At 46.2% G+C, this 20,330-nt stretch overlaps 1 protein-coding gene and 1 long non-coding RNA gene across 3 annotated transcripts in view; both read right to left on the bottom strand.

Moving 5' to 3' along the window:
* Positions 1 to 20,330, bottom strand: part of LOC139627254 (uncharacterized) — a 106,987-nt gene that overhangs the window by 45,629 nt on the left and 41,028 nt on the right. The gene's annotated exons all lie outside the window — the stretch shown is intronic.
* On the bottom strand, positions 7,063 to 8,936 carry her6 (hairy-related 6). The gene is made up of 4 exons (XM_071488024.1): positions 8,598 to 8,936; positions 8,318 to 8,413; positions 8,106 to 8,193; positions 7,063 to 7,912 (listed from the first exon to the last, which is right to left on the bottom strand). The coding sequence occupies exons 1-4, from the start codon at positions 8,703 to 8,705 to the stop codon at positions 7,371 to 7,373; spliced, it is 834 nt and encodes a 277-aa protein (XP_071344125.1). The 5' UTR covers positions 8,706 to 8,936; the 3' UTR covers positions 7,063 to 7,370.

Genomic DNA, 20,330 nt, shown 5'->3' with positions numbered 1-20,330 from the left:
TCGTATCTCTGGGGCCAGCTCTTCTGCGGCTCCTGCCACTGGCTCCTAAAAGGGAAAGAGGATTAACTGCTGGTCCACGTCACAGTTTAGGCTGCTTTTGCGTGGACGGAGCAGAGGGAGGTGGGATAATGCTATTTCATGTCTCTGAGCACCAACATGATGCAATGTATCTCAGTGGTGAAATACTTAAGTGCAAGGGAACAAATGGTGACCAAAATAAAGCTGAAGTAAAACTAAGAGAAACAAAGGAGAGAGCAGGACCCCATAAAGTTGCTAAACTTTGAGTTGACTCAATGTGTTGCATTGTATGTCACCACCACTGCGTCTTTGAAATGTGGACATAAACACAGCATGGATTAGTATGAAACGCAGTAATTTACATTAAAAATCAAGAGGGTTATGAGCCCGAAAGTTAAACGTTCCCACATAAAGTTGCCAGTTAACTGTATACCATAGGAAAAATGCGCACTAACAAAACACGAAAAGTCAGATGCAAAAAAGGATCAAGATTACATATCCATAACATGGTGAAAGATGTTAAACTCTTCTGTTGTACTGACAATGGTCCTTTGAAGAAGTTAACCCTTTCTTCATATTTTTTCACCCTTTGTCTTTAGCATATGTAATAAGCTGATACTTTTTTGCATCAAAATTTTTCCTGTGTTATGGGACAGTATAACTTAGTTACATGCTCCTGATATTACTTGAGATGCCTAGATTCAAGGTTTTTTAAATGAATGTCATCCCTGTAATCAACTTCCTACAGTAAGAATACAACATTTCTCACACAAAACATTGGATTTAACATGTATGTCCTACAGTGTTTACACTTGGCATGTGTAGACAACTTCAATGGCAATTTCAGGTATACAGTATAACATTAAATTGGAATTGCATTGTAAGAGTGAAACATGTGAAAATGATGACTTTAATTTCACAAAAGGTATGTATGGAAGCACAGTAGAGTGCACCACAAACAGTCTACAAAGCTGCACACACCCAACAGTGAAACATAACATAGCTTTCTCCACAGGATGTCTTGTTTGTGTAGAAGTTTCTCCTTTCAGAGCCTATTACCATCTTTACACGTGCTGAAGTGTGAGCCATGAAATCAAAGACCACAAACCCAACTGTTTCCACAGTCAAGACTTAATTTATCATTTTCTATGCCGGCACCTCTTTCCTCCATATCCCATGTTCCTGTGTGTGTGGCCTTGAAGTTAACATTACATCATTAACACCATCATCATGACTTTACAACAACAATAGGCAATGTGTTGATTTACTGACATCAAACTAGCTGACTCCATCCCAGCTCCATCAGAGTGAAAAAGAGCTGGACATCCGGACCCGTTTGATGTATTCAAGGGTAAAAAAAATCTGGTTTCTCTTACCCTTCATCTCAGAGGGGCCCGAGCCTCCACGGAGGGGCTGTTAAAAGCAGGAAAATAAAACCAGCCACACGAGGGCAAAGCTCGTAGATCATACCGCCAAACAGTATGTAAGTTGAGTGTGTAAAGGGTGTGTTTCACTCTCCTGCTGCACTTCACAAGTCTCCCTGGACCACATTAATTGATCTCAGCCTCGCTTGCATGTGCAAAGAGACACAAAACCCCTCACAAAAATGATGATGTAGTGTGAAAGTTGTAGTTGGTAAGCTGCAAGCATGCTCACACATACCAGAAGACATGCATACTGTAGATGAACTCAAAGCAGTTACCTACTGTAGCCTACTCTCTCACACACACACACATACACCCACACATAGCAGCACGAAATATGTCAGTAAATCATCTCAACATTCAACCATATGAAAACACACATATGGGAGCAGATTCAGACTCCTGCTAACCCTGACTTCTGACCTTCTTGTGGAGGCAAGCATCAGTCACTGCATCATCCAAATCAGTTATCATTCATCTCCAGGGAAAATATCTTCAAATTTGATGTTGTACATTTTTTCCAGACATGTAAAGGAAGTATTAACTATTCCTTTAAGGATAGAAAAAATACAATTTCTTAACCTTAAAAAACCATTAAAAACCCATTTGATAATCTAAAAAAACATTGACAGAAAGCTTTTTGTTTCTTAGCAGCTCATGAAACATTTTGGAGATACGTGACGTAGATTTCAACATTTGCAATTAGAAAATTGTTCATGATTACATGATATGAGTGATTAGTTTACTCATTCATTTAATTAATTTAAAGATAAAGCAACATAACATGGTTGAATTAGACGACCTTCTCCTGTGCCACATATGCACATACCGAGTAAGACCTAAGGGAGGCATAATATCATAGTAATATTGTAGTGTTAATGGATAATACATATTTCTGTTTTACACACATCAAATTATTGACGTTATTTCGTATTATTATCTTTCCTTTTCAATTAGAGTTTCCTGTGTTTTTCTGGGGACAACTCTTGGGGGCCCTGACCCCAAGGTTGGGAAACTTGGCTTTGAAGGATGAAAGCAAGAGGCTCAGAAGTGCTTCATGAAGAACCTCTTTGTGTGATATCAAAACCAACCAAACTGTCACCGTTGGCAGTTGTTTGGACGCTGGTGTGGTGGGAACTTGTTTGCCTGCTCTATTTGTTTGTTGTGATGGTCGCTGAGGGGGGAAACCCTCCCACTCAATTGGCCTTGGGTTCCAGAGTAGCTGGAGGACAGGTCATACAAAGACGCAGTGTGATGGGGTCATCACTGTCAAAGCCCACAGCCTGGGGATGTGCCAACTTTGTAACTGACAGCTTCGTATGGTTGCCATGTCCTGCTCTCCTCAAGTCATCATGCCCTGAAACCATCCTCCAAAACCACTCAACAACATGTTTACGAACCAAAACTGGGAGGATAGGCTATAGGGATGAAAAAGACTCTTTGTAAGGGCTGGAGACTATAAAAGAAACAATCATCCAGCATCACAGGACCACCTTTGCTAGGGTTCTTGTTTTTGAGTATGTGAGAGAGGCTGGGCTGGTGAGAAACACCGTGGATTTACATAGCAGTCTGCGACTTCAAACGAGGTGGCTGACATTTGAATGGGCTGGTGGTGGGAGCCTCTGGTGGGGTTTTTGTTGCCATGCACGGTGAGCCAATGAAAGTGGGCACGCACACTGCTGGGATTTGTGGGTAGACAGCTTGTCCTGTTTACTGGGCCCACAGGTTACCATAGGAGCTCCCTACAAACTGAGTGTGTATGAGACAAAGAAAGAGTGTGAGAGAGAAAGATAGGGAGACTGGGAGATGGAACCGTAAGGAGGGTACGCAATGTAGAGTTAGATGGGTACTGAGTCACTGTTTATGCTGCAAAGAGAGGACAGAACAACTCTGATGAGTAACACACTAACAATAGGGGAGTTGAGATTGGATCCATGAGATGTGGATACCTTTTTGTAAGCACATCATTTGAAGCTCTCTGACCACAGAAGTTTTTATGCATAAGTGACAAAATGTGAGCCGAGAAGTACATTTATTACCTTCATGTGACTGTACAACTGTGTATTTTAGAAGCAGGAAGCTTGTCCATCCTTTATCTTCAACTGTGAAATTTGGCTTAACTCAATTGAATTACCCTATAGTTCTTGTTCCTATACTCTCATCTGCAGCTGCAACCTTATATATGAATACACATCGTGACAAAACATAAACACACAGAGTGAAGCATACAGTCTATTGTGTTTTACACTCGCTCAATCTGAAACCAAAGTCCTGTATGCCAGTATATCAACTTGAGGGGTTCCCAATCTGGGGTCATTTTCTCTGACTTCCACAAAATTATTGTTTTCCTGTGACATTTTTTCAACTCTTTAAGTCTCTGAAAGTCCTTAAAATTAAACAACGGGAGAAGAAAAACTCAACTGCTCACAACTCATCTCTGAACTAGGGCCATAACCAGTGATGAGGATCAGGAGTATACACTGCTTCATTTCCAGAGGTCACAAGCCAAAAATGTTGGAAAACGTTAATGTTGATCTCAACATGTCATGGTGATGCAGGACAATGATTAAAAAAAGATCCTAAAATACGTCTGGACAGCTGTGGCTACACTTCTGACCACGTCCAACCATAACAGCGTCAACATCGGGAGGAATAAATGTTAGTTCAGCACACAGGGAACCAAAGGGAAAAACCCTTTGCTCCTGACAAGGAACACCTGTCTGAGTGAGTGTATACTCTGGAATGAGTGTAAGCCTCTGGGACAGAGGGAGGGAAGCATGTCAGTGAGTGTGTGCATGTGTACAAAATCTGTGCAAACAACCAGTCAGGGTCATACATGAGTTTTATGTAAACTTAAATTACAGATCTAACTTTCCATTGTATTGTACACATGGGTCAGGATTCAGACTGTATACACACACTGATCCACTTCCGCTCACACGGATCCAACACTTCTCTCTCCCCTCCCACAGCTTTTCCTTTCCCTGCCTGGCTGCTCTGCTGGCTGGCTCACGAGCCGTGCTGCCTGGCTCGGTGGCGGTTGCCCTGTCTGTCAGTCTATTTCCAGGCTCAGGGCCCAGCGCCGAGGCAGGCAGTCAGTCAGTCAGGCGGTGTGGTGGAGGGCAAAGGGGTTGATTCGTGTGTCAGAGAGGCGCTCTCCCACATTCCCTCGGCGGCTGGCAGCAGGCCGGGCCTGCGGAGGGGGGTTCGCCTCTTTCTCACGACCTCTCAGGTTCCTGCGCTCATCTGGGAGCTATTCATTTCCTGCCAGAAAACAGCCTTCCCCTGCAACTGCAGGAGGAGGGAGGGGAGAGCGGTGCAAGGGGATGGGGGAGAGGAGGGGAGGGAGAGGAGTTTGGCTTCAAAATGAGTCCAGGGCTTGGTACAGCAAGCCCTGGGCTTAAATCATAAAGCTCTCGCTTGTCTGGGCTGCAATCAAAGACAGCCCCAGTGACGGGCCAGGAGAGAGAGGGAGAGAGAGAAAGAAGCACCATGAGAGAGAGAGGGAGAACGGACCATATGGTAGCACTTAGGGAGCCAAGGAGGAAGCACAGGGGCTTTTTTTCCCTCCTTTCGCTCCCTGCATGCACGCGGAGTGTGGGAAAAGTTAATGGACACGCATGGCAGCTAACCCCCAGTCGTGTTGTGACATGTGTGCGGTCACTCCGGCAGCTCGGCCACTGCACTGGGTAATTGGAGAGGCTCGTAAAGCTGTTCTCCAGAGGGGAAGACCGCTGAAGATGTTGGTGAGCGGAGGGGGTGGTGGGAGGAAAGGCGGAAGAGGGGGAAAGGTGGCGAGGCGGGGTGGGAGGGCTCAGCAGCTGGGTGTTGTCCGGGTCACACCACGTGCCTAACAGACGTCCCGCGTCCAGCTGTGGCCCCGGGGCTAAGGGCAGGAAGCTCGACACTGGTCTGAGCACAGCTGGAATGCTGTGGGAACGTTTTGTGTATGTGTGTGTGATGGTGTGTGTTTGTGTGGAGAAGCTCTGGCTCACAGGAGGCCAACTGTTCCCGTGTGGTAGGCCTTTCCTTGAACCCCCTCCACCCCCACTTAACTCAGCACTACCTCACCCATTGTGCCCTTTGGCCAGGCATGTCCTCACCCAGCACCCTCCACAAACACACACACAAGACATATGCATGCACAGAAACAAGCACACACATGGCTTCAATCAAACAGGGATACATGGCCCCCCGTAAAAAGGTGTGATGGAAATTCAAAATGATGGCACTTATCCACACTTTGTGCCTCTTAGCACACTGATAATTGCAAACACCTGCACCCCCCTCCCCACACACACCCCCTTCAAAGATCGGCCACACTCGAATAGCTGGAGGGGGCATACACACCTGGGCAGAGCAGACTGCTACCACATGGCTCAGTGGTGAGGTGTTTAACGTGTCCTTCTGCTGTCAACCCCCCCTGGCATCAAGGAACTCCCTCAGCTCTGATTAAAGACACAGCCTAGGGCTCCTCTCTTCTCCATACTGTGGATGAGAAAGCCAACTGAACAGCGGAAATCCGTATAATGATAATTGTTTTAGGGGCTTGATCAATTCAAATCACTGGTTGGCTGTTAGTCTAATAAGTAATCTCCTGATTAGAAACTTTTGAGTGGAAGAGCCCACAGCATCATTTGGGCCATTTAGATTAATGTCACAATAGGTTCAAAAAGACAAAAGTAAGAAACGTATGTTCTGATCAAATAGTCTGAGAAGTGAATTCACTCATTTCACTCACTTCAACCTAAAGCCTCTCCAACAAAATGCTCCTGTGGCTTTACTTAGAGAATAATAAGCGGACTTTTCCTATTTCCACAACGCTCTCTTAAATTAGACACAGCCTGTGCTCTTCTTCATCCCAGATACACATCCAAAGCAGCCATTCAAGTTCCACTCATTGATCTCACAAATACCAATCAGACTGCAATGCACTTCTGCGCTGCTAGATGGCGTGAGTGACCTCTGTAAGCCTCCAAAGTTTCCACCAGGAAAGGTGAAACTGCTGGGGCTATCAGCCTGAGAAACATCAACTAGCTCCTGTGTCTGATTAATTACAAAGCCACTGTCTCCTGCTCGACCCGCTTACTTAGGTGACGGAATTTCAGATAGCCTACACTTTACTGACAGTCTGGCCCAGTGTGACATACAGCGAATGAGCATGCACAGTGTTTTTGCTCAAAGACACTGCAGCAGTATTGCTGTGCTGCGCCTCATAATAAACAGCCCAATGATTTTGCAGAGACTGAAGCATAAACATTACTGTTCAGAGGATCGTTTCTCTCATCCAGCAGATCTGCAACAAAGTGTCATAACCAATGCTGTTGGCTACTGAAACTACCAATTTCTGTCCCCTTATTGTGTGAGAAAGTTTTTAAAAACGCTTGTCGATTTCTTGTAAGCCTACTCAATAGACAAGAAAATCTCACTCAACACAAAGAATAACCGGGTAAAGTTTCTGGTAGCTCACTAAATGTGAGCCACTTTTACGCACACAGAAAAGTCTACATAATGTGTTTTATGTACCAAGTAAACTGCATCAACAGGAGGAAATCTGTGAAAGCTATTTTCAGTTTCGCTGTTTGTTGGGCCGGGAATAAAATGCAGAGAGAGGCGCACGTTATTTTTCATATCTTTACAAATTTATTTGTCTTCCAAAACGAAGAACAGCGTAAGAGCATTGAACATATCTTTGGCATCACACAGTAAAAAAAGACAACTCAAATATATAAAAATGCAGTGAACGGACTTCCACAATACAAATCTCATTTCAATATGAACTTTACTCCCTTGTTAGCTGTACAAATATAGTGCATACTCTTTCCATTTGACAAGAAAAAAAAAACAAAAACAACAACTTTTCTAACATTGAACAAAGAGAGAACTATTAGGTGTCATTTCAAAGTCTTTATGAACCTTTTACACTTTTCACCAGGGTCGCCACACTGAGTCCGTGTTGCCTGACGGGGCTCCTGGGGAAACCGCAGCCGGCACGGGCACCGGCGTGCTGACGTTGTTGGCGTACACGGGGATAACGGGGCCATTTGGCGCAAATGCCGCGTTAGGTATGAGGAATGCAAACTGTCCGTCTGTGGCAGGCACGATCTGGAACCCGCCGTACACTTTGGTGGCGTCTGTCGGTAAACTTGCAGGCGAGGAGCCTCCTTTACATGAGACCGCGTTCATGGGCAGGACCTGCGGGGACGAGCTGGGAATCTGCACCATGGACTGGGCGAATGACGGGTGTGTTTGCCCGGCGGTAGAGGGGAGCTGGTGCTGGTGCTGATGCTGGCTGGGATAGTTCATTGCGTTGATCTGGGTCATGCAGGTGGCCAGGTGACCGAGCAGCCGCGTCCTGACCTCGGTGTTGACACCTTCGCAGGTGGACAGGAACCGGGTGACTTCGTTCATGCACTCGCTGAAACCGGCTCGGTATTTTCCCAAGACAGTGGGGTCTGTGTTGAGGGCAGCTGCAGAGAAAACAGGCGGGGAGAAGTCAGTGAGGATATTCAAATGCACATATCGTTTAATTTATAAAATGATCAGCGAATACTCTGGACATGATTCAATTTTAGAACAGGGTGATGAAGTTATGAGTGTTAGAATCGATATGGTCTATACTGAACTGTCATGAGGCAGATTAGTCCGGGAAATGCAACTTACCGGTCATCTGAGCCCTCTGGAGGTTCCGTAGGTGCTTCACCGTCATCTCCAGGATGTCCGCCTTCTCCAGCTTGGAGTGTCTGGAGCTCTGTGGAGACAGAAAACACGCACGGTTAGGATTACGCGCTCTCTTTCCCGCTGTTTGACAGGGGCAGTGTTGAATTGCAGGTTAAAGAAACTATTAATAACCAGGATGACGAGCGAGTACTTACATCTTTTTTGAGCGCATCCAGGATGAGAGTTTTCAGCTGTCCCAAGCTCTCGTTGATTCTGGCTCTTCTCCTCTTTTCCATTATTGGCTTGGATGACTACAGATAAAAACAAAACGACATAAACTGTTAAATCTCTCTTTCCTGTTTAGTGCGTAAAAGTGAAAAATGTTTTTTAGACGAGGAGGATTTGTGAAAATGATATCCAAAAAGAAATGTTTAGGACTTTTTGTTGTAGATGACAGTCACAGTGGATGCTTTTACATGTAAGTTTAATACCAACCTTTCTGTGCTCGGAGGCTGTCTTGGGTTTATCGGGAGTTGTGTTCATGCTCGCCGGGGTTGCAGCAACCGGGGAGGAGGAGGTTTTTTCCATCATATCGGCAGGCATTTTTTCTTATCGGAAATATCCCCCACACACACACACACACACCAAAAAAAAAAACAAAAAAAAAACAAAACACAGCAAATTACGATCCACCGGTGCAGGAACAAGGGCGATGGATATTTTCAGCTTGCGATATTCAAAAGTCCCCTTCTCCCGCAAAAAAGAAAACACAGATCCTGAGATGCGTATCAAGTTAGAGTCCGTCGGAGCGATGCGCAGCGGCACAGTCTCTCTGTCGGGCTCCCCGCGTGTGGCGTGTATTTATATCTCCCACTGCACGCGAGCGGCTCGTGTGAAACTTCCCAAACTTTCTTTCCCACAGTAACTTCCCACCAATCAGCGCGAGGGACACGCGGCCCGAGGGAGGACGGCTCGTGGTCGGCGCCCTCCCATTGGCTGCTCGGCTGCTGAGGCTGGCGGCCAATGGCGCACGGCCCGGGTTCAGGGCACAGCCGGGGAAACTGCCTCCAGTCTTCAATCATCGGACCGTTTACATATTAACAGCGGAGCCGCTGACTGGGCACCGCCACCAGCAGCGGCCAGAGGAGGAACTTTTTTTTTTTTTTTTTTCATCCAGACAGCACAAAATATTATAAAAATAATGATAACAAACATAGAAACTAACTGGTAAAATGACTCAAATGCATATAAAGCAGCGACATGAGAAATTCCCACACTCGTCCTCGTCCCATATTAAACCCCACAATCAAATCAGCTTTAATTCTGCCTTGACCTGATTAAATGTTGGTCTGTATCTTTGAACAAAGTTGCCTTCTAACTCTTGTAGGATAGGTTGTATAAAATTCAGTAATACAAATTGAACTGGCTACACAGTAAAAAAAAAAAAAAAAAGTAAATAAGTGAAACACTAGTGTCTAAAACCACCACTGGGAAGTGGTAGACGACCTGGAACTCAGTTTCAGTCATGTGCCATGGAGGCACAGGAGGGAGCAGTTTTGTTTTCTCTTCGACCTTTCAGCCTCGCAGTAGATAGTTATTGTTATAACGGACTCGGTCAAATAAAACAACTTGGGATGACAACTCAAAAACCACACGGGGAGACAAACTTCAGTCTTAACAAACACAGTCTTGATGTTCCCAGAGTTATGTCATTTCATCCTACCCTCAGAGGAGTGTGTGTGTGTGTGTGTGTGTGGGGGGGGGCAATTAAACGCACACACACTGCGCTTCCGTGTTATTTACCTACCACTGCAGGTCCTGAGTCTCTGGTTCCAGTTTTGGCTTTTAAACCGTGTGTCGGTGTTGTGAGTGTGGAGCACGTGCCAGGATGTTTTATGGTGGTTGGAGGTTTGGCCCCCGAGCTGCCGGGGGCCCGCCGGGCCAGGGAGGGGGGGGGGGGGGGGGGGGGGGCTGTGGCGGCGGCGGCGGCGGCGGTGGTTTACATTAGAGGGGAAGGTAAATAGCAGCTGCTGTTTTAAAAGCCTGGGAAAACCACGCCCACAGAGAGAGCTGGATCGGGCTCCCTTATCGGAATGTGAGCCAGAGCAGAGATATTTCTGAGCCCGGAGAGCTTACACGATCAGACCGATGCCTGCTCCTCCTCCTCCTCCTCCTCCTTCTCCTGCTGCTGCTGCCCCTCCTCCCCGCCTATCGCACAGCGTTCAAGGCTTTTTTAGATTTCAGGTCGCAATCTCATTTTCTTATCTTTATTGCAGTTGGAGGGACGTAAGAGCAGACGAGCAATAAAGAGAGAGAGAAATAGGGCCCATAATTGCGGCTTATAACTTTATTGATGGGCAGTAGCTCTGCGTGTTTCAGGCTGTGCGACTGAGGACGCAAACAAACAGGGAGGTTTATGTGAACCTGCGCTCTTTGTCATAGGTTACATGCCACCGGGTTTAGGAGTCTTGTGGGCATGCAAAGGTTTGAAGAGAAGTCGCTCTGCTTCCTCTATTATCCAACGAATCTGAATTTCAGAAAAAGAAACAAACATGCACTTCGCTACAGAGACTGAAGTCAGCAAACTCCAAATCTGTCATTCAGCTTCTGATGTTTAATCACATCGTTCTTTTTTTTTTTTTTGCTAAATTAGCAGCAAACTTTATCTTCTCCTAGTGGAAGTTTTCCCCACAGCTTTTCCAATTTTCTTTTTTTTATTTTTTTTATTCTAGATAAGAAAACAAGAATATGAACCATGAGCAATTGGAGGGCTTTCAGTGGCAATTTGAGGAGAGGTGTAAATGGGAGGGGGGTAATGAAACTGGGTAGCAAAGCCATATTTTAATTTCTGGAGTAGAAGGGGCTCTGTGCACGGCTCTCCGTGCAGCTCACACACCTCCAGCTGCTGCGGAGACCGCGACACGTGGCGCGCAGGCGACCGGGGGACGGCGCTCCTCTCGCCGGCTTGCCGCCTGCATCTGCGGGGCGTCGCCGGCGGCTGGCCGCAAGATCGCGAATTTGATAGGCGACTCGGTGCTGCGCAAGGGCTCCGCATACTGGGCTGAACCCGGGAGAGGCGCGGAGGTGGTTTTAGGTTCTCTCTAAGCCTGCACTTGAGCATGCAGCGGTAAATTACAGCGTCTGCAAACGATGGGCTATGACATCAGCGCCAGCAGCTCGCAGACGCAGATGAATTATGTTGTCAGACGACCAAAGCATCAAGTCACACTTTTATTTTTTTTCCATGTCATTTCAAACATTTCATTCTCATTTGGCCAAGGCACTTTCAATCAGCCAGGTTTTATTCAAAATCTTGTTGAATGTGTAGTTAAAATGAGTTTTACTCTGTACCTGCTATAATTTCAGAGTGAGTAACTGGCAAGTGGAGACATCCACGAAACCACACACGTCTCTCGTGTGGCAAACTTTGCTTTTGGCGCGGGGGGGGGGGGGGGGGGGACTGGTCTGTACATGCACATGAGCCTAAACCTGCTATAATCCTAAACATCCTTCATGCTCAACAATGCTTCTTCTGTCAAACACATCACTAACGTGTCTCATTGTTGTGAGCTGCACACCTGAGTCATTTCCTCGCACAATGCCACTGACAGAGTCCTAAAACTAATGTCCTGATGTGAGGCAGACAGTGTGTAGGTTTTGAAACACTCTCTGCTTGAATGACTTTCTCACGCTCATGTTGCAAGAGGTCTCCGGCGGTGAACTGAGTCACGGAGCTTTGGATCTGCCGGCCCCTCCCTTTTCCCCCTGCAAGTTGAACATCTTATCGGGCGCACCTGGCTGCTGTCGGTCCCCGGAGTGTTACCTGTTGCCGTGTCAGCTGCTCTGTCACAAGAAATCTGTGGGAAACAGGCTGACTCACGGCGAACACGGCTGTCTGTTGTAAAGCTTTTGATCACATGTTTCGGATTAACTTTACTGATGAAAAGCAAAAGATGGCGATCGTCTGGCCAGCAGACAGGAAAATAAACCAGCAGGATTATTAGAAGATTATTTTTTTTGTTTGTGACACCCCGCCCACACTCCAATTTCTCACACTCTTGTTACCTGTGCCCCCCCCCCCCCCCCCCCATGCACCAACCGTCATCCCTCTTGATCTTATCCTCTCTCCTTTTTTATCACTTTTTTTTATACCTTCCCTCCTCACTTCCCTCCCCCCTTTATCTCCCTCTTCCTCTTTTCTCATCCCACCGCTCCCAGTCTTTCCCAGGACTCATATCTTTATTGAGCCCTCTCGACCATGGACCTCCACACACTGCAATAATGCAATTAGGCAGGGAGATTGTGAGGCTAAAGTGTGTGTGAGAAAGTGTGAGATACTGTGCTCACAAAACAATCTGGCCTGCTGTCAACTACTGCTCATGCCTTAATGCGTAAGCCATTGATGAACAGTGCTGATGCCAAGGATGCTCCTGGTGCCACAAGGGTGACAAGGTGTGTGTTCAGGGAGGTGGGGTTGAAGCTTAAATTCCTATGCTGACATTTAAGTTTCATTGCTGGCTGTCAAAAAGAGTGGGCAGTAAGCAGGCAGACAGACAGGCTGTATCAAGGCCAGCCTAGAGGTGTCATGTGGCTGCCACTGCCAAACTGAGGGTGGCACTGTGTTGTCACAGCCCGTTTTCCCAAGAGGCAGTGGTTGACTGACTTGACTCATCCAACAGTTCACAATATGAATAGCACGGTCGACAAGTTACCAGAAATCCTTGCAATTCCGACAGAGCTGAGTGGCCAGTGCGTGCACAACACCGTCCACAGCCAATGAACTTTGCAGTTCTGCTTGGAAACTGCAAAAAAGAGAAGCAGCTCATTGCCCATTACACAAGATTACCAATCCTCTACAACTTTCATTTGACCGCCAGTGGGGAAAATATGCTTTTATGGAGCTTCCATAGTGATATTGGAAGCTAGTGAGTAGACAGTGAGATTAGTTTTTTATTCACTACCCTGGGCAGAGGATTTAAGGGACTCTAGTACACTGTTTTCATGAGTGTATTATGTATGTACTGTGTCCTGTCATTATGCACATGCACAAAACCAGCACGGTTGTAACATGATACATATCTCTGCTGACTGCAGAGGGCAGTAACTGTTGTTAGTGGTATTGTTCTCCAGCATAATAGCAACAAAGTAGTAAAAGAACAGAGGAAGAAGACAGTAAACGAACGCTGAAGATTTCAAATCACTCACTAACAAGCTTTGCATGAAAAGGTAGCAAATCCATTAAAGTTAAGCCTTGATGTACACAAAGTGTGTTTTGTGAGAAACATTGAACACAAAAACATTTGCACTGGAAACTATAGTTCATACGGTACATTTGCCATGCATCGTAAAATCAATGAATAAATCATTAAGCCTTCCATTCCTCAAAATGATGCTATATAGAGATTTTTCAAATTGGCAAAATACATGTGCCTACATTTGCATGTGAAAAACAATATACTGTATTCACAAGAAAACATTATAGGGCTGCTTTTAGAGCCTCTAGCACCACCCACAATCAGTCAGAATAGAGTGACCCATCACCCAAGTTGTTCACAGTGTGAGCGCAGGGTTACAGCAAACAGAGGGCTGTGTGAGAGCGATAAACTATGACAACTTACAGAAAGTGCTGGATGATAGCAGAGCCAGTCGTTACTGATTTGGAGTGTGTGAGAAACGAAAGAGAGAGTGAGTTGAGCAGTGAGTGAGATTGTGTGTGTGTGTGTGTACGTGCATCATCCAGCGTGGCATGAATGTGTGTTATTAGTGGGAGTGGAGTAGGACCTGTGCTCAGCTGCTGTTAGCGAGGCCAGCCAAGGCTTGGAGAGCAGGATCAAAGCGGGGACAAAGAGAGAGAAGGAGAACTGACAGATCCTCCAAGCGGAGAGAACAGAAGGAGGAGAGAGGAGAGGAGATGAGGGGGTTTGGAGGCTCTCCAGATACAGCCGCACACATCGCTTACCTCCCCTCACACACACAAACTGAGGTGCCTGGAGCAGCCTGGGAGCAAGGAAAACAATAAGTACAGTGAATATACTCACGCTTTCTTTTTCTCTCTCTCTCTCACACACACACACGCACACACGCACACACACACACACACACACACACACACACACAGAAAGATCAGCTTGGGTCACTGTAAGCCTCGCAGACACAGGCGGCTGCCACTACCTCCCTCCACTTCTCTCCACTTCAGAGACCAAGACGTTCACACTTCCTTTAGGGGTCTCTCTCTCCTTTGCTCCATCTCCCTCTTGCTCACCCCCCCCCACCCCCACCCCCACACCCCCACCAGCTTCCATCCGTCCACGTCACTCCTCCTTCTCTCTCTCTTCCTTCCCTCCATCTGACCCTCTCCTTTTCTCTAATGCCTCCTGGAACAGACCAGCGCGATTTGCATGTGTGGGGGAGGCGGTGTAGCGTTGAAGGTCAGAGGTCACGGTGAGTCAAACCCAGCAGCGGTGGTGAGGAAGCGGTTGGGGAGAGGACCAGTGAGTTGGCCTGGGTCTCTGGTTAGCTTGCCTGAGGCTGGAGCAAACTGGGAATACGGCTGTTGCTGCTGCTGGTAGTGGTGCGGGTGGGGGTGAGGGCCAGTCATGCAAATGCAGTGTAACCACCATTTACTGGATGTTCTGACTGAAGACAAATTTGTATACAAAGCTCAAACTGTCAAACTACAGGAGAGATAAAAGATAATCCTGCCTCAGTTTTGGGTCAGATGTACAGGATTTGCACTGGCTACACCTACATTTTGTCCCTTAATTTAATGTGGTACCTATGGGTTCTGGGCTTATGGCTTAATATGTATTGATCGCTATGTGTTTAGGTTTTACTGACCAGAACCACTGGCGACAATGATCAGACTCTTAGTGAGATATTTCCTTTTGCCTGAAAACCAGTTTCCAGATATTAACGAACATGAGAACACCACTGAAATATTCAATTTCTCTTTGAGGTCTGTCCCTTTCCTTTTCTATGCATTAACCATCAGGTCCACATAAAACTGAGTGTGGTAGAATTTCTATGTGTCACATGTTTACTTTCAGAGAGCAATGGGACATTTGAATTACAGGTGCATGAAGCCTTCCCATTTCCTCCCGAGGAGGCCGTTTGTTGACTGTAGATAAGAGTGCCAGCCTTTGAAGAGGCAGGAACACATGCACACACATATACACACACACACACACACACACACACACACACACACACACACACACACACACACACACACACACAGCTCGCTAAAATGACAGCTTGATGCTGTGAATCATTATCTCTAATAGGCCTAGTTTAGTGTAAACAAACACATTCAGAGTATCGATGCCGATCTTTCTGATGCAGTGGCTGATCCCCTCCATCATCACACTCAGATAAAACATGTCAGATTCAGGGTTTACTCATATTTGCATAAAGGTGCTCTGGCAGGGAATGGAGAGGTGAAGGGTTATGGTAATAATGATGAAACAGTTTTGTCTTCCCTACTAGTTGTTTCAAATTCCAGAGGCAGTGTTTGAGGAAATCAGATGGGATGGTCTCCTGGTTGAAGAAGGAGTTAAATGTGCTTTGTATAGGTGTATGAAAATCTTTTGATGGAAAATGGACCAGGAAGAGAAACCAGCTCTTATAACAAATATATATTCATAAATAAAAAAAAGAACAGAGCAGCATGTTATGAGGGCTTTTGGTCGGAGAGACTATTTGTCAGGTTCATGCCCTATGTCAGCAAGGCCCTGCTCTACTAAAGTGTCCTTGAGCAAAGTGCCAAACTTCAACTGAATGCAGCTGCTCTGTACAATAGCTGCCCCTGACCTCTGACCTCCCTGGAGGGAAGAATGCTGCAAGATTTTCACGATAGGAATCAGTGGGGTATTACATTGTTATCGCTCAAACGTGATTATAACTAATGACTCGAGTAATAATTCATCAAATCTTTAAGTTTTGCTTCTGCGTTAACCTGGCAGAGGGCAGAGCTGTCTGTGAGGATGCCCTGGGAGGCCCCAGAGCCCTTTTTCTTCTCCTACCTGGGCCAAGGCCAACCTTATCAGACGAGAGGGCCCGAGGATTACTCTCCCCCAGAGCATTAGCTTCCCTCCTGGAGAAAAAGGGCAGCCATCTCTCCCTCCTCTCTTCCACCTCAAGCCCTCACCCCCCCCCCCTTCGGCCCTCAGCACTCCACCTTTCCCGTGGGAGTTTGCAAAGCCAGGATAACCTTGAGACCTCAGCTGGTCCGCTGCCAGAAACATTAAAGAAATTCCCTCCTTCCCTCCTTTTCTCTTTCTACCCTCACCTCTCCTGTACACCCCATCCCACCGCCCCTCCAGCCCTCCTCCCGATCACCGGGACATTATTCTACACCCGCCACCCCCCTCTTCCTCTCTCCCTCCCTTCATTTTTAGACTCCTTTTTTTTTGCCTTCTCAGCCTCCTCTGATTGTGACCAAGATTAGCCCTTTTTCTCTCTGTCTCCCTCCCTCATTTCCTCCTTTCTCGTCTTCGACAGGAGAGAGAGGGTGGGGGCTCAAGTAAAGTGAAAGAAAGAGCTGTTCACATGATCTCCTGCGTAGTTGACTATTATCTGTAGATTGTCGAGCTGCCAATTTCAATTTAGCCAGCCCTGTTATCAGGCCAAAAATAAACGCCTCATTTGAAAAGTGGAAATCAAACTGTCCCGACAGGAGGGATGACTGACATTGATTGCAAACTAACTGTTTTGGTGGCAGCCTGCACTTTGTGTGGCTTTTGTCTCTTGCCTCTCTTGCCTCTATCACCCCCCCCCCCCCCCCACCCCCCCCCCCACCCCCACCCCCTCCACCCCACTACCCTCCACCCCCCTGCCTCTCTACCTATTCTTTCTGTCGGCTTCACGGCTGTCATATTCCTTTAGTGCTGGAAAGGTCAAGTGCTGCTTGCTGCCTGTGAGATCTGAGGGAGCTCAGGGATATTCAGCTGCCCCCCTCCACCTCGCTTTGTGGCAACAATGCTTCTTGCTGCGAGGTCCCCTGCACTGCCACCGGCCAGAAGCGGTAGCAGGCCGGGTTGCACAGGAATGTGTTTATCCCCTGTAGTTAGCTCCCTCCTTTCATGTTCCCAGCTCCTCCAAGTTGATCTGTTTTCAACGCACCACACAGAAAGGGGCCCCATGTTCCTGCAGGATAGCAGCAGGGATCAATTCACAATGTTTACGGTCATGAGAAATGATAAGTAATGAAGACAAGGGGGAGACAGAGACTGAGAGGAAGAGACGGGAAGAACATCAAAAGAAAAGTAATGATTCACATCTTGTCCAAGTTGGAGTACATTTTCACTCAGTATTTTCTACTCGGGTCTGGTAATGTTACAGCAGATTCCCCTCAGACAAGCTGTGTTTTCATTCAGGAGTTCAAAACTGAGGCTTTCATGTGGCCCTCAGATTTCGACAAGGAAATGGAGAGAGTTTACAAACAGCCGGGATGGGCTTTGTAATAGTTTCCCATGACATCACTACTGATGGGGCCTCAGGGGGCTGTGAACCCAATCCTCTCTGAGGCGTCTCTCTCTCACACACATGCACAGGTATGACCTCATCACAACCACATTCCAGGTTTCACCTTGCTGCCCCACATCCCCACCTAAAGTCTCTCCCTCTCAGTCATGTTAACACCTTATCTGCCCCCTCCCCCCTTACTGCCACACCCATCTCAGGCTCCATTGTTCCCCATCTGAGAGCTTCGGTTTTCAACAAGGAGCTACCTACCGCTGCTGTAAGAGTGCAGGCCTGCTGGCTACAACTCTCATCCTCACACTGGTTTCAGCAATCAGTTTCTCTTCTCCACCCACTCAAGACTGCACACAGTCACTGCTGGGCAAAGGATTATGGGAAAGGCCATTGACATATAAGTGGTTGGGCTGGAGTCAAGTGTTGGCTGCTGCAGTGTTAATTTCAGTGATTTAAAAGGGCTGGTTTGCCCATCACAGCTCCTGAAGGGCCATTAGAGGTGCTACTTTCTTCACAGCATGCTTTAACAATGAAGGGAATGATATCTAGTGTACATAATCTGTATTCATTGAACATAGAGCCACACTGTGCTGACTGCTTCTATTCACACCATCCACTTTCCACTCAACTTAATCCATATTGGATAACAAATTCTTTTTAAGTCGCCTAAAGGCACCACCTCCAGGGCTAAAGTAAACGTACTGCGTCAACATGTCTAACTTTTTGAGAGGTTGATCGCATTATTGTAGGAGACCCTCTTAAAGGCACAGTTCACCCTGGAATGAAACTCAGTAATTATCTGCTCTGTTGAAACCATTGAAATACAATAAAAACTTTACAGGACAACCAAACGCAGCAGGACACAAATTGCAGTATGACCTGGCTTAACTCTCCATGGGTTTTAGTGACCCTCCCTTCAGTGGCATTTCAGGTGAGATGTTGGTGAGATTATTGCTTTTTCATTTTGGGGTCGACTGCTCCTTTAACTATTATCCTATGTAGAGTCCTTGGTGGCAAACATAAACAAAATATAAACACTCAGCTGTTACTAAAGAGATGCGCCACTTTACTTCTGAAGGGTCAAAAGATAACAAAACAAAACTTTTTAACAATGACCACAAGCCTTTTCCCTGGATTTAAAAAATAAAAACACAAAGACACGGTACTCTCCCTCTTGCAAAGTATCGAGGGTATGTAAACAAAAGCAACCAGGAAAGTGGTAATATTATGCCAAGGTCTTGTTTACAATTCTAAAATATTTCCGTGGACGGAGGCACTACCTGTCCTTGCTCTCTTTAGCTATGTAAGAAGATATTCTCATTTGTTGTTAAGCAGCTATTCTGCCTGTGGCACGTTTAGTGTGGCTAGCAGGAGGTGCGTGTACTCTGGGTCTCTCTTCAACCTACTGCATTGTCCTCTGACTTCATTGTGAGGTTGTTCATATTTTTCCTGTCCATTTTATGATTTTACTTATCCACACAGAGTTACGACAAGCAGCTGGGGTCAGTTCAATGTCCCCTTTACAGACTTTTTAAAATCAGAATAAGACAGAACATCTCAGCTACTGGACATTACCTGTAACCTTTCAGTTCTGGGGCAGGTTTTTCTAACTTCAAGGGCAGCAACCAACCATACACAACCATTGCTCCACGTTTATTTTTCATGGCAACTTTATAAGGTTTTAAGACAGAAGTAAGGTTAGGTAACTACAACACCTCGTTAAAGTCAGAAAAAAACATTTGTGATCATGGTGACATGCCAAAAATGTAACCCATAACTGCAAGCGTATGAGACTTGATGCAAGCATGGTTTGCTGGTGCCAAAATAAAATTCAGTATATGCCCATCATCATCTCCACCATATCCTTATCCTTTTCTTTGTGTTGTCCAACAGTGTATGAGTGTTAGTTCAAAAAGATTCTTCCAGTTAGTCAGATGAGTTGTTTCTTCCCTATTTTGCTGCAGAGTCCTGACACTGAATATGAATCACTAATGCATATATGAATGAAATACGTGGCAGACAGTGGTGACAAGTCTATATATCATCATAGCTTAGAGTAGTTCAATTCATTAGCCACAGCGAGGGGTCAAAGGTTCAGAGCAAGGGCGTCACTGAGGAAGCTGGGCGCATGTCCCGGAGCTAGGTGCCTTAACAGGATTAAACAGCAGCCTATCAGATCCATTTGGGATAACAACATCTGTCAAATGAACCACTTCACTGGCTGGCCTGATAACTGTCCTGCCTCCACTTATCTAGAAATCAACCCTCTTGTCACAAACAGATCAGGAGCAACTTGAAAGGGTTGCGCCTTTGGCACAGTAAGTAGCAGAAGTGGAGCCATCTCAAGGCTATACAGAAGGCAAAGGGCATGGCAGGGACACAGTTTGGTCAGCCACGCTACAAAAGCACAGGCTTTTTCTCCATGTGGCAGCAAATTTTATGCTTTTTCTCCACCTGTTGTAGGCAAACTTAGTGCATCACAGGTGTCCTCCGCAAAGCAAGTCACGCTTGGTAGGAAGTAAAAAGCCAGTCAAACAGGATTTAGTGATTCAGTGGCCTGTTAAAGGTCAGCGACTAGTGGGAAAGATATCCATGCAGTTATTGTAAGCCCTGAGGAGTATTGCTGTACTGTGCAGTTATTTTGGCATGGTAGCTAAAGACATAACTGCAGGACACAGGGGACCCTCTTGGGCCAAAAAAGACATTTTGAGGAGAGGTGGTAAATAAAAAAGGTATTTGGATACATTATGCATT

The sequence above is a fragment of the Trachinotus anak genome, unplaced genomic scaffold, assembly GCF_046630095.1.
Source record: "Trachinotus anak isolate AG129_WGS33_773 ecotype Australia unplaced genomic scaffold, CSIRO_AGI_Tana_v1 ptg000010l, whole genome shotgun sequence".
NCBI lineage: Eukaryota > Metazoa > Chordata > Actinopteri > Carangiformes > Carangidae > Trachinotus > Trachinotus anak.
The sequence above is the reverse complement of the archived record's forward strand: the minus strand, read 5'-3'. Positions and strand labels throughout refer to the sequence as shown.